The following is a 13412-nucleotide window of genomic DNA, read 5'->3' on the forward strand; positions in this document are numbered from 1 at the left end:
GAGGAATGCTTCCAGCACCTTGTTGAATCTATGCCACGAAGAATTGAGGCAGTTCTGAAGGCAAAAGGGGGTCCAACCCGTTACTAGCATGGTGTACCTAATAAAGTGGCCGGTGAGTATATATATATATATATATATATATATATATATATATATATATAGATATATATATATATATATATATATGGTAGGTTATCACTTGTAACGAGACAAGAAAAAACAGCAAGACTCTTTAGGTAGAAAAAAAAAAAAAAAAAAGCTGTGGATGAAATACACTGATATTTCTTAAAGTGACCCCTTTGATGTGTGTGCAGCCGACCGCTGTTTGGGGCTCTTTCAAACTTTAAAATGGCAGGGACCAAGCAAGTAACCCTGGCCGCATCGCAGGCACCAAATATAAAATTTCAGCTTTTTCCTGGAATGTTACTTTAAAGTTTAATAAAAAGTGTTAATCCGCTAGTAGACCCCAGATTCCTACCATGTTATTACATGTGTTCACCATTCCAATCATCTCCAAAATAAGGCTTGGCCAGAATGATGGGACCACTCAGCACTCAATGAAATTATTCCTAATATCCTTATAATCCCCAATGACCTAACATGAAATTACTTCCTTTGTAGACCAGGGAACTATCTTCAGATTTCACCCTTCCATTAACTGCCTTAAGGTTCACCCACACTTACCGTGAGCAAGGTCAATTGCCCCTTTTATTATTTCCTTAAATGCTGAAATGTCATTTTCCCAGCCGCTCTTCTGGGTACCACATTTATGGGCCTTTGTTAGGAACTGTAAAGCCTATAAAAGGGAAAGAATATGTAGGTGAGTCTTCGGCATATCCTGGCTTCTAAGAAGTCACTGTCTATAATGACTTATGTAGAGAATGGTTATGTTCTATAAAAGCAGTTGCCCACAAGAACCCTTTTGGACATGGTTTAATACAATCCAACCCACACATTGGGCCCCAGGGAAGGGTCCTGCCTTCTCAGCTACAAACCCACTTTTGAGGAACAGCTCCAGCAACATCCTGCTGGTTATGCTGCACCACCATGTTGGAGACTGCTGGAGTGGAGGTGTTATGGAGGGTTTGTAGCCAAGACGCCATGACATATCCCAGGTTCACGAATGCCCAGCAGATGCCTGGTAAACATTACAACAGCATCTTTATATTCTCTGTTATCCCAGCAGTATAATCAGAAACATAGGCATGAGTGGGTTTGATTCCTTATGGTGCCCCCTTTTACAGGGCTGTCTGTGATTAACCCACTCTTTTAACAAAAAGAAATCAAACTTAAAGCAGTTTTATAACTTTGGAAATCCTGTATAGAAGCCATACCAGTAGAACTGTCTTGATGACATATCACGTAGGGTTAGTATATTTCTTTCTACAGTGTAGTGAAAGATGACATGGAAGTCAGAAGAAGATTAAAAAAAAATTAAAGAGAAAAATGCCTGTCAGGTGGTCAGAAGTGGGCCCAAGAAACCCAAAATCACAGAGACAGAAGGAGAATTTATTTTGTGGCATCAAATGTATGAGAAAAGTAGCAGCTTTTGGTACACAGTAGTTTTTTTTAACCAAAATTAGCAACTTTTTGCATCTCACGCACTGCTTTTCTGAAGTGGGATGTGTCAATGGTGAGGCCTAGTGGGGAGTGAACTTTCGTAACCTGGAAGATGCACTATAATTTACGCCAGAAATTGCTGTGAAATATAGTTCATATATATGCTAGCTCCTAGCAGGTGAAGATTTGAGATTCTGGCACATCGAGCAGGAGATACACCTAGGGCCCATTCACACGGCAGCATCCGGTCGCGGCATCCGGCTCCTGATTAGGCCCAAATGAATGGGCCTAATCGATAGTGAGTCTTGAGTCGTGGATGCTGCGGAATCCACGGGAAAATAGGGCATGCCGATTCTTTTTCCCGATAGATGAAAAAATTCAAGAGCGGGAAAAAAAAGTGAGCGACTCCCTGTGAAATCCGCCTTTTTTGTAGGCGGATTTTGAGGTGGATTCCGTGTCAAAATCCGCTTGAACAAATCTCCGTGTGAACTGACCTTAAACCGTTAAGAGGTCATTATACTCTGACACAAGGGAGCTCAAGATTGATGTCTGTAAAGCCAGTCCTAATACATTGCTTTCCCCCCACTGTATCTACTCCTTTCTAACCACTCTAAACTGCAACAACTGTCCCTCTCAGCTTTACTGAATTACCAGGAAGGCTCAAGGACAGGGATATACACAGTATTGGACTGGAGTACCTGGCCCTATCATTAAAATTAATCCTGGGGGTCCGCTATACAGCTTTCCTGAGGCCCTGTCAGTATCTTGCTGCCTAGCCCTTGTCTTTGCTTGTGTCTGTCCTGGGGCCCTGTCAGTATCTTGCTGCCTAGCCCTTGTCTTTGCTTGTTTCTGTCCTGGGGCCCTGTCAGTATCTTGCTACCTAGCCCTTGTCTTTGCTTGTGTCTGTCCTGGGGCCCTGTCAGTATCTTGCTACCTAGCCCTTGTCTTTGTTTCTGTCTGTCCTGGGGCCCTGTCAGTATCTTGCTGCCTAGCCCTTGTCTTTGCTTGTTTCTGTCCTGGGGCCCTGTCAGTATCTTGCTACCTAGCCCTTGTCTTTGCTTGTTTCTGTCCTGAGGCCCTGTCAGTATCTTGCTGCTTAGCCCTTGTCTTTGTTTCTGTCTGTCCTGGGGCCCTGTCAGTATCTTGCTGCCTAGCTCTTGTCTTTGACTGTTTCTGTCCTGGAGCTCTGTTAGTATCTTGCTGCCTAGCCCTTGTCTTTGCTTGTGTCTGTCCTGGGGCCCTGTCAGTATCTTGCTACCTAGCCCTTGTCTTTGCTTGTTTCTGTCCTGGGGCCCTGTCAGTATCTTGCTGCCTAGCTCTTGTCTTTGCTTGTGTCTGTCCTGGGGCCCTGTCAGTATCTTGCTACCTAGCCCTTGTCTTTGTTTCTGTCTGTCCTGGGGCCCTGTCAGTATCTTGCTGCCTAGCCCTTGTCTTTGCTTGTTTCTGTCCTGGGGCCCTGTCAGTATCTTGCTGCCTAGCCCTTGTCTTTGCTTGTTTCTGTCCTGGGGCCCTGTCAGTATCTTGCTACCTAGCCCTTGTCTTTGCTTGTTTCTGTCCTGAGGCCCTGTCAGTATCTTGCTGCTTAGCCCTTGTCTTTGTTTCTGTCTGTCCTGGGGCCCTGTCAGTATCTTGCTGCCTAGCCCTTGTCTTTGCTTGTGTCTGTCCTGGGGCCCTGTCAGTATCTTGATACCTAGCTCTTGTCTTTGCTTGTTTCTTCTCCTGGGGCCCTGTCAGTATCTTGCTACCTAGCCCTTGTCTTTGCTTGTTTCTGTCCTGGGGCCCTGTCAGTATCTTGATACCTAGCCCTTGTCTTTGCTTGTTTCTGTCCTGGGGCCCTGTCAGTATCTTGCTGCCTAGCCCTTGTCTTTGCTTGTTTCTGTCCTGGGGCCCTGTCAGTATCTTGCTGCCTAGCCCTTGTCTTTGCTTGTTTCTGTCCTGGGGCCCTGTCAGTATCTTACTACCTAGCCCTTGTCTTTGCTTGTTTCTGTCCTGGGGCCCTGTCAGTATCTTGCTGCCTAGCTCTTGTCTTTGACTGTTTCTGTCCTGGGGCCCTGTCAGTATCTTGCTGCCTAGCCCTTGTCTTTGCTTGTTTCTGTCCTGGGGCCCTGTCAGTATCTTGCTACCTAGCCCTTGTCTTTGCTTGTTTCTGTCCTGAGGCCCTGTCAGTATCTTGCTGCTTAGCCCTTGTCTTTGTTTCTGTCTGTCCTGGGGCCCTGTCAGTATCTTGCTGCCTAGCTCTTGTCTTTGACTGTTTCTGTCCTGGAGCTCTGTTAGTATCTTGCTGCCTAGCCCTTGTCTTTGCTTGTGTCTGTCCTGGGGCCCTGTCAGTATCTTGCTACCTAGCCCTTGTCTTTGCTTGTTTCTGTCCTGGGGCCCTGTCAGTATCTTGCTGCCTAGCTCTTGTCTTTGCTTGTGTCTGTCCTGGGGCCCTGTCAGTATCTTGCTACCTAGCCCTTGTCTTTGTTTCTGTCTGCCCTGGGGCCCTGTCAGTATCTTGCTGCCTAGCCCTTGTCTTTGCTTGTTTCTGTCCTGGGGCCCTGTCAGTATCTTGCTGCCTAGCCCTTGTCTTTGCTTGTTTCTGTCCTGGGGCCCTGTCAGTATCTTGCTACCTAGCCCTTGTCTTTGCTTGTTTCTGTCCTGAGGCCCTGTCAGTATCTTGCTGCTTAGCCCTTGTCTTTGTTTCTGTCTGTCCTGGGGCCCTGTCAGTATCTTGATACCTAGCTCTTGTCTTTGCTTGTTTCTTCTCCTGGGGCCCTGTCAGTATCTTGCTACCTAGCCCTTGTCTTTGCTTGTTTCTGTCCTGGGGCCCTGTCAGTATCTTGATACCTAGCCCTTGTCTTTGCTTGTTTCTGTCCTGGGGCCCTGTCAGTATCTTGCTGCCTAGCCCTTGTCTTTGCTTGTTTCTGTCCTGGGGCCCTGTCAGTATCTTGATACCTAGCCCTTGTCTTTGCTTGTTTCTGTCCTGGGGCCCTGTCAGTATCTTGCTGCCTAGCCCTTGTCTTTGCTTGTTTCTGTCCTGGGGCCCTGTCAGTATCTTGCTGCCTAGCCCTTGTCTTTGCTTGTTTCTGTCCTGGGGCCCTGTCAGTATCTTGCTGCCTAGCCCTTGTCTTTGCTTGTTTCTGTCCTGGGGCCCTGTCAGTATCTTACTACCTAGCCCTTGTCTTTGCTTGTTTCTGTCCTGGGGCCCTGTCAGTATCTTGCTGCCTAGCTCTTGTCTTTGACTGTTTCTGTCCTGGGGCCCTGTCAGTATCTTGCTGCCTAGCCCTTGTCTTTGCTTGTGTCTGTCCTGGGGCCCTGTCAGTATCTTGATACCTAGCTCTTGTCTTTGCTTGTTTCTTCTCCTGGGGCCCTGTCAGTATCTTGCTACCTAGCCCTTGTCTTTGCTTGTTTCTGTCCTGGGGCCCTGTCAGTATCTTGATACCTAGCCCTTGTCTTTGCTTGTTTCTGTCCTGGGGCCCTGTCAGTATCTTGATACCTAGCCCTTGTCTTTGCTTGTTTCTTCTCCTGGGGCCCTGTCAGTATCTTGCTACCTAGCCCTTGTCTTTGCTTGTTTCTGTCCTGGGGCCCTGTCAGTATCTTGCTACCTAGCCCTTGTCTTTGTTTGTTTCTGTCCTGGGGCCCTGTCAGTATTCTGCTGCCTGGCTCTTGCCTTGAACTGGGACCCTGTTCGCTCTGTAAGCTGGGGATATGTGCTCACATAGCAGCAGACCTCAGGCAGTAGCAAGATACTGCAAGATGTTATGATTGGACACCTGCAATGTGGTCTAAAAGATGGGGCCTATGGAGAAAGAAAACTGTCTGGACCTAGACGCCCAATGTGTCTTCAGTATATAGAAATAAACTGGTTAGTTTAAATAATCTACTCAATAGATTTATACCGTTGCATATTGTCACTGAGATGCATATGGGGTATCTACATGTTCACCTGTGGGCCAGTCCAAGCCTCACTACACATGGCATCTATAGTATGTTTACCACTGGTCAGAATTTTGGGTGGCCAGTATTTCAGAATTATTAGTTAATCATACAGGACTGATACACAGCGGCGAAAAACAACACACGATTTATTCCCACAAACATTGTGGCTAGACCTAACACAAACACATTTTCTATGTCTGTGTTAAATTTAGAAAAATCTCCCTTACAGCCAGCACATGTCCTGATGACTATAAAGCATAGCCCAGATCTGGATTGTGATTAAGCTCTTATACTTGTGCTTTTAATGGCTTTCAGCTTTTATACGTCGCACAACCTATGAAAAATATATGAAGACTAGAGCAGAGGTAAAATGAAATTGCGTAGTACAGCTGTACGACAGATGTTCAAATGTATATGTGCAACAGAGAAAGGATTATAAGTGTGCTCCTGAAAAAAAACAGTCTAGACTGCAAGATATGATCCATGTTACTGAACAATTACCGCTGATCAGAACAATTCTACGTATACAATCCGGATCATACAAGAACTAGAACATTCTTCATTCTGAAGTTATGTATAGGATGGCCATAAATGTCATACCACAGCTCATCCAGACAAGAGCACTAAGCGCCCGCCTAAGCCACAATTATGTTCACAATTTCGCAGTCTGGACAACTTAAGAAGTGATACCCTGGAAAAAGGATTTTACTAGATACAGGAAGCAAATCCCAATTTAATGTAAAAGTCAAGTATATGTGTAAGCTTGAATATTACCTTTTCATTTTCTTCAGCTTTTTCGCTTTCTCCATTCCCATATAGTTTGGCGTAGGCTTTCCAAATTTCAGCATCACTAGAATCCCGGGCTGTTATTCTTCCAAAAAGTTCTTGTACCTTAGTCTTGAGGTTACTGGTAGACTCTCCTTTACGATCCTCAATTCCTTCCACTACTGCTCTAACCAAAATCTTCAGCACCTACAGAAAATGAACAAGATTTAAAGGGTACCTGAGTTTAAGTCAAAATGTCTTATCTGTAACATGTCATGTTTTCTCAAACTCTTATGCATAGTTCCTTATCAGTTTTTCTGCTGCTAATATCCCCGTTATGGTTGTAGATAGAGATGAGCGAGTACTGTTTGGATCAGCCGATCCGAACAGCACGCTCCATAGAAATGAATGGATGCGCCTGGTACTTCCGCTTTGATGGCGACCGGCCGCTTAACCCCCCGCATGCCGGCTACGTCCATTCATTTCTATGCGAGCGTGCTGTTCGGATTGGCTGATCCAAACAGTACTCGCTCATCTCTAGTTGTAGACAATTTTGCATTTAATCCTTGGTTGGGGTGTGAACAAGGAGCAGTTTATCTGCCTCCCTGATCCATTACAACTAATAATGGATTATTTGCATGGAATTCTGCCAGGAGTAACTGTAAGATAGCAAACAATTAGCTGAGAAAAGCCCAAGATACAACAAGGCCAATATACATGTGACCACATGCTGCCGTTTCAGAGCTGTTTTTTAGACTGAAACTGTAGAAAAAAAGGTGTGTGACTATAACCCTAGATTGAAAGTTCATATGGGCAAGGACTTCTTGCTTTCTGCCATATAGGCATGGATTTTTTTATTTCAGCTATCCAACAGCAAAATCGGAGATTTTTTGGCAGACAAAAGTCTGCCAATGGTTTTCATGAACAGCCATTAGTGGCAATTTGTTCTAACAATCCTCAGTCAAAATCGGACAAAAATAGTCTAATGGGGCAGCACGATTTTCTGTGGTTAGCACTGCAGCCTGGCAGCGCTGGAGTCCTGGGTTCAAATCCTGCCAAGGACAACATTGGCAAGGAGTTTGTATGTTCTCCCCGTGTTTGCGTGGGTTTCCTCCCACGCTCCAAAGACATACTGATAGGTAAAAAAAAAAAAAAAGTCTAATGTTTATGGACAAATTTTGTTCCATAAGAACCTCTTTATGAACATGCTGAATCTATCCAGAAAATAAATAAGTAACTGATCACACATGTACACAACCAATGCGCCTGTAGCGCCCGTCCCCCAGATCGGCATCCTGGACTGACTTTCACAGGCAATATATCAACTTGGAGCCCTGGATGTGAGAAAACCTTTACAATGTCAGCAATGCAATAATTACAGACTCCATGAGTAATTACACTAATAAAATAGCTCTACTTTTTACCATGAGTAATAAACTATATCAAAAAGTGATCAATAATTCATGGGACATTTAAATAAAAACTGGCTGCATCAATCAATACATAGCTGAATATTTTATGTGTTAATGAGCCGGCGTTCAACCAAGCATTCGCTTCTACCCAGAAATGGAGTCTTTTTCCAACAGATATCTGAATGTGAGTTTAAAGCATACCTCCTATTACAAAACTGCTTGTCATAAATGAATAGTACAAGTGAATACAGGTGACTTTGTAATATATCGTATTAAAGAAAATTGCTTCTACCCTTATTTATCAGGCTAAGTTACTCATAACATAGAAGTCTACAGAAAGGGTAGAGATACCTGCTACTGTTCTACAAGGCCCATCAGAGACCCATTCAAGTAATAAAGGGAAAAGCAATCAGAGGGACTACAAGGAGGTGCTGTCCACACTGCAAACATTCAGCAGCATGATGTCACGGACAAACGATGATCCTGACAATACTGACACACTGCATCAAGACCATGGCAAGATAACACCAGTGCAGCAGCCGAACTGAAGACAGGAGAACTAACATCATGCCAGTCTTTGTCTATGGCAGCCTGCATATTCATTGTACTGTGAGAATTAAGATTGTTGTTATCTATACCTGCCTGTATTGTCATGAAACGCAGTGGGGCAAAGAAGGTTATACTGGAAATTTTCAACAAAAAATCTACTAAAAATAATAAGGAAAATTCCGTACGTTAGGCAAATGCTTATTATAAATGTTACTAAAGCGATTCCGAATGGAAGCTTCAATTGCGGGAATATGTGACAAAGTACCCACCTGCACATCCTTGTATTTGTCGCGAAGGTCCATTAGTCTATGGTAAGCTTTAACTGCTTCTGAAAACTCTCCCACATCTGTGCTAGTTACTAGAAAGTTCTCCCATATCTGCCAGTGCTCATAGTTGCACTTGATGGCTTCTTGAAGTGTTCGGAATGCCTTGGGCCTTAGAAAACAAGAGAAAGCAATGTCTGATTTATTAGAATACCATCAGTCATTTCCCTACTCCTGACCAGTTTTTCACCAGTCCAGTGAAATATAACCGTCTGCACCAATATCGAAGGAAGACATTTTAGAAGTGCTTTAAAATGTCACCTTATTGAACAGTATGCATTCTAGAGTTCAATGGAATAATCTGTCCATCTCTATAAAGCCCATAGTTCTCATTTGAGTACTGTACATTGGTGTGCACAGTGAATATTGCAACATGAACCACTTTTAACTAATACTGAAATGAGCCCGAGTTTACATTGGACTACACACGGCGCCCACATGCTAAAATATGTCAATTTTCAAAGGACGATAAATGGAATGGCTGTGTGAACAAGCCCTTGAAGAAAAGAACCTTTAACCAGGTCTGAAAAGTCCTATGACTTTGCCCATGAATATTTCTACAATGGTATATACATTTCAGGATCTTACACTGTAAAGTTGACGTCACCACAGGTTCTAAAAGCTGCACAAGGTTCTGCTGATAACACTTGAGAAGGTAATGTAGAGATATGGTAACCTGACTGTGAGAGAGGTGGGATCTGGGGCCAGTATATGAGAGAGGGAGGATATAGAGAGCAGTTTATGTGAGGAGCAGAAGAACAGAGGGCAGGACTGATGAATCGGAGGTCATATGGTAGTCCACACTAGTATCTGTAGACAGCAGAGCGAGAGAACTCCTATTTAGGGGGCATTCACACTACGTAACGCCAGCGTGTATCACAGCCGTACACGCCGGCGTTACAGCAGGGCTGCCGAACACTTCCCATTCATTTCTATGGGAGCCGGCATGCGAGTGCTCCCCATAGAAATGAATGGGCTGCTTCTTTCACTGCGAGCAGTCCCACTGAAGTGAATGGGAAGTGCCGGCGTGTACGGCTCGGCATGAGCAGAGCTTGCCGTATACACCGGCACTTCCCATTCACTTTCATGGGACTGCTCGCAGTGAAAGAAGCAGCCCATTCATTTCTATGGGGAGCACTCGCATGCCGGCTCCCACAGAAATGAATGGGAAGTGTTCGGCAGCCCTGCTGTAACGCCGGCGTGTACGGCTGTGATACACGCTGGCGTTACGTAGTGTGAATGCCCCTTACACAGCAACCCATGCAAGAAAGAAAAAGAGGTCACACTGTAATCATATGGGTTTGCACTTATAAATCCACAGATATGGCACAATGTGCTCATGGCAGGCCGGGACATACGATAGATTCCCTGCAGAATCTCAGGAGGCACAGACTGAAGTAATAACAGGCTGTCTTGCATGTACATAACAATACAGGCTACTGCTGGGATGTTTATATGTGGCCCACAAGCGATGGTCGGTACCAGGTACGTGAAAGCCATAAACACCAACATATTAATTGTGTATTTGCTGTGATTTATTTTAGCCACTGAAATAACTAACAAAAATGAAAGAAGATGATCTATAAATATGATGGAGTCATTGACAGATTTTAGGAATGACATAAACCTTAGCCTGCTGGACTACCACACACAGCTTCTTCAAGGTTCGCTATGACATCACTACTTGAATAAACTTAGTAAATTGAGCTAATCAGAGAAAGAAAATAGGATGGGCTCAAGAGAGTCATTGAAATAAAATAAACTAATATTATGTAACATGTTACTCATCTCGAGTCCAACAGATGATGGCGTAATGTAGTTTCAGACTAGTAGATCAGTGTCTACGGCGGCTACTGATCTCAAGGATTGATGAGATATGCAGTGAATTTATGTAAAACAAACTTATAGTAAAAGGCCATATGGTAACAGTAATTCTTATGCGTTATGTCAAGTCTCAAGGCCATGGCCTCAATGTGCTCCAAGAGTAATGACGGGCTAATCTAATAAGAACACTCTACACTTCCACAATCTAACAAAAATGAGTTCATAGAAATAACACAAAACATACACAGTCTAAACAGTAACTAAGCAAACAGCTTCATAAGATACCGTATAAGACAGTCCAATATACCTTCTAAAGATCCTGCCAGCTGTCCGGAATGGTCTGCTTTAGTGCACATTTATATTCTCCATAAAATAACATTCTAGACCGGGGTAGGCAACCTTTATTGTAAGACGTGATGATTGAAATTGAAAAATCCCAGATGATGTATGCGGAGTGCTGCACAATATTTGTAACGCTAGGTTCACACTAGCGTTCGGCACTCCGTATTAGGTTTCCATCTTCTGCATGCAGAACCTGTCAGACCGGGTCCGGCCCTGAGCGGTGGTGAGCGTTTTATGCTCTCCGCCGCAAAACCGTTTTTTTTTAAATTGGACACAGAGTACTGCATGTCCGACTCTGTGTCTGATTTTAAAAAAATGGTTTAGCAGCGGAGAGCATAAAACGCTCACCGCCGCTCATGGCCGGACATCTTTCAAATCCATTCAAATGAATGGGTGAGAAAGAGTCCTGCAGGTTTCCGTCTCCTGCTCTGTTTTGTGCAGGAAATGGAAACCTGCAGAACGGAGACCGGGCGCAGATGTGAGCGAGCCCTGAGACGGACAATCCCTATACTAAAGTCATATACCACAAAGCATAACACAGAAGTGCTGCCACCAGATGTCCTGGGCGTCTGCATTTACTGCTGTATCCCGTGACACAACTGCACTTCCCTATTAGAAGCAATGAAAGCACATGTCATGTACAGCCCTTAATTGTTGGTAAATGTATGTGGGCAGGAGCACCGTATAGCAGCACGCTTAGGATACAGACATGCTATGTATCTGGCTATAGCTATAGCTGCATCCAGTCCTAGGCCACTGGTACTTTCGTTTTAATGTAAAGCTACACGTAAAAACACAATACTATACAGAATAAAGACCTATAGAGGCCCCTCCACATGGTATAATGTACCATATTGGCCTCTCCACAAAGTATAATGTCCCATAGTGGCCACTCCACACAGTATAATGTCTAATAGAGGCCCCTCCAAATAGTATAATCTCCCATAGTGGCCCCTCCACACAGCACAATGTCCCATAGTGGCCCCTCCACACAGTATAATCTCCCATAGTGGCCCCTCCACACAGTACAATGTCCCATAGTGGCCCCTCCACACAGTATAATGATCCATAGTGGTCTCTCCATGAGGTATAATGTCCCATAGCGGCCAAATTCAGCCAAACCCAAAAGTTTTGGGGTTCACCACTCACTAGCTATTATTATACTGTAGGGTCTCCTTAGACCCCAGAGTATAATAAGCGAAGACCCAGGAGAGGTTATCAAATATAAAAAATAATGTATGGACTAATCAAACTGCTGGGTGAGGTAGTCTAAGTGCCGCCCCCTCAGGGTTTTTGGCTACCATGCCAGAGGAATATACAAGAGTAGCATGTGTGCTGGGAGTTGCCGACCCCTGTTATATAATAATGTACCTGAGTTATGGACAAGTATGGGCAGTATGGAGGCTCAGTAGTTAGCACTGTTGCCTTGTAGTGCTGGGATTGAATTCAGGTAAAGACAACATCTACATGGAGTTTATATGTTCTCTCTGTGTTTGGTGGGCTTCTTCCTGATACCCCCCATGACTGACCTATACTAAGGGTAAAGTGTGGCTCATGAGCTTAAAAAAAAAATGCTGACCCCTGAATTCTGAATGTCAAAGCTCTGGATCTGATATTCTGCTACTACAATATTAGCCTACATACAGTATTACGCCATCTTTTCCTCTTTTAAGTAACTTCAAAGTGAGATTACATCGAACAATAATTCATTCTTATTATTTCATCTTTTTATGGATGGACACAATTGGAACATGAGCCAAAGCAAATGTGGTTTTATAAGAGAGAGCAGAAAAATTCCAACACTTAACAAAGGCAAACAAACAGAGAAAGTCCCCATTATAAACATGTGCAAAATAATGGTTTTATCATGTGCGAATGGTGAAGGTCCGAAAATGTCACAACACCTACACTCACAGTGAACGTTTATATACAAACACTACTCCTCATATACAGTACAATGAATCTACATACAAAGCTGAGGAGCTGTAAATGTACTGTATAGATCCACAGCCTGTATTATAGTCTATTCTCATTCTCAGTTAGCTGCTTGTTCAGGGTCTGCACAGAACCTAAAGGAATATTCCCATCAAAGGCAAATACGCGTCAGGTTGAGAGTTACAGATGTAGCGAACACTAAAGTGACTCAGCAAATTTTAAATTGACATTTAACACATTACATGTCAAGTTAACATTTGCTGATTTCGGTAACGTTTGGTACTTCAGAGTAGAACACGGCTGGTTTTTATAGTATCTGTAATTCTCATAAAGATAAAGAGAAGTTAAGAAAATAGCACAGCACAGCATAGGGAGTGCAGAGGTAGCTATCTGGACCCTGGAGCCTCAGGTGGCCTCCCTGTAAAATAAAAAATCCAACATGATAAATGGGGGGACCCCACTGTATATTTACATTGAGGTCCGGGAGCTTTAAGTTACGCCTCTACCTTCAGTGTTTCCATAAATTCATTTTATATCAGGTGATGTCCAGTAGTAGGTTATTAGCCACACCGTTAGATGTGTGTATGTTATAAACCTTGTGAAATATTTCCAGTGATGAGCACAAGTAGTATGAATGCAGCTCTGAGGTACAATAATAGTAATATTATAAAATATAATAATAATAATAATAATAATAATAATAATAATAATAATAATAATAAGAAGAAGAAGAAGAAGAACATTTGGGGCTAGAGGAAAAATACCACCAAAAGTTGAATTTGGC

At 43.6% G+C, this 13412-nt stretch overlaps 1 protein-coding gene and 1 long non-coding RNA gene across 2 annotated transcripts in view; one reads left to right on the top strand and one right to left on the bottom strand.

Annotated features, from left to right (window-relative positions):
• The window catches only part of LOC142197309 (uncharacterized), a 644898-nt gene that overhangs the window by 370591 nt on the left and 260895 nt on the right, over positions 1 to 13412 (top strand). The window lies entirely within an intron of this gene.
• TTC27 (tetratricopeptide repeat domain 27) overlaps positions 1 to 13412 on the bottom strand; it is a 267096-nt gene that overhangs the window by 15156 nt on the left and 238528 nt on the right. Inside the window, exons 17-19 of the mRNA XM_075267495.1 lie at positions 8474 to 8639; positions 6253 to 6450; positions 685 to 796 (exon numbers count right to left, since the gene is read on the bottom strand). Coding sequence (XP_075123596.1) covers positions 685 to 796; positions 6253 to 6450; positions 8474 to 8639 — 476 coding nt within the window. The remainder of the gene's footprint in view (positions 1 to 684; positions 797 to 6252; positions 6451 to 8473; positions 8640 to 13412) is intronic.

The sequence above is a fragment of the Leptodactylus fuscus genome, chromosome 3 (genome assembly GCF_031893055.1).
Source record: "Leptodactylus fuscus isolate aLepFus1 chromosome 3, aLepFus1.hap2, whole genome shotgun sequence".
Taxonomy (NCBI): domain Eukaryota; kingdom Metazoa; phylum Chordata; class Amphibia; order Anura; family Leptodactylidae; genus Leptodactylus; species Leptodactylus fuscus.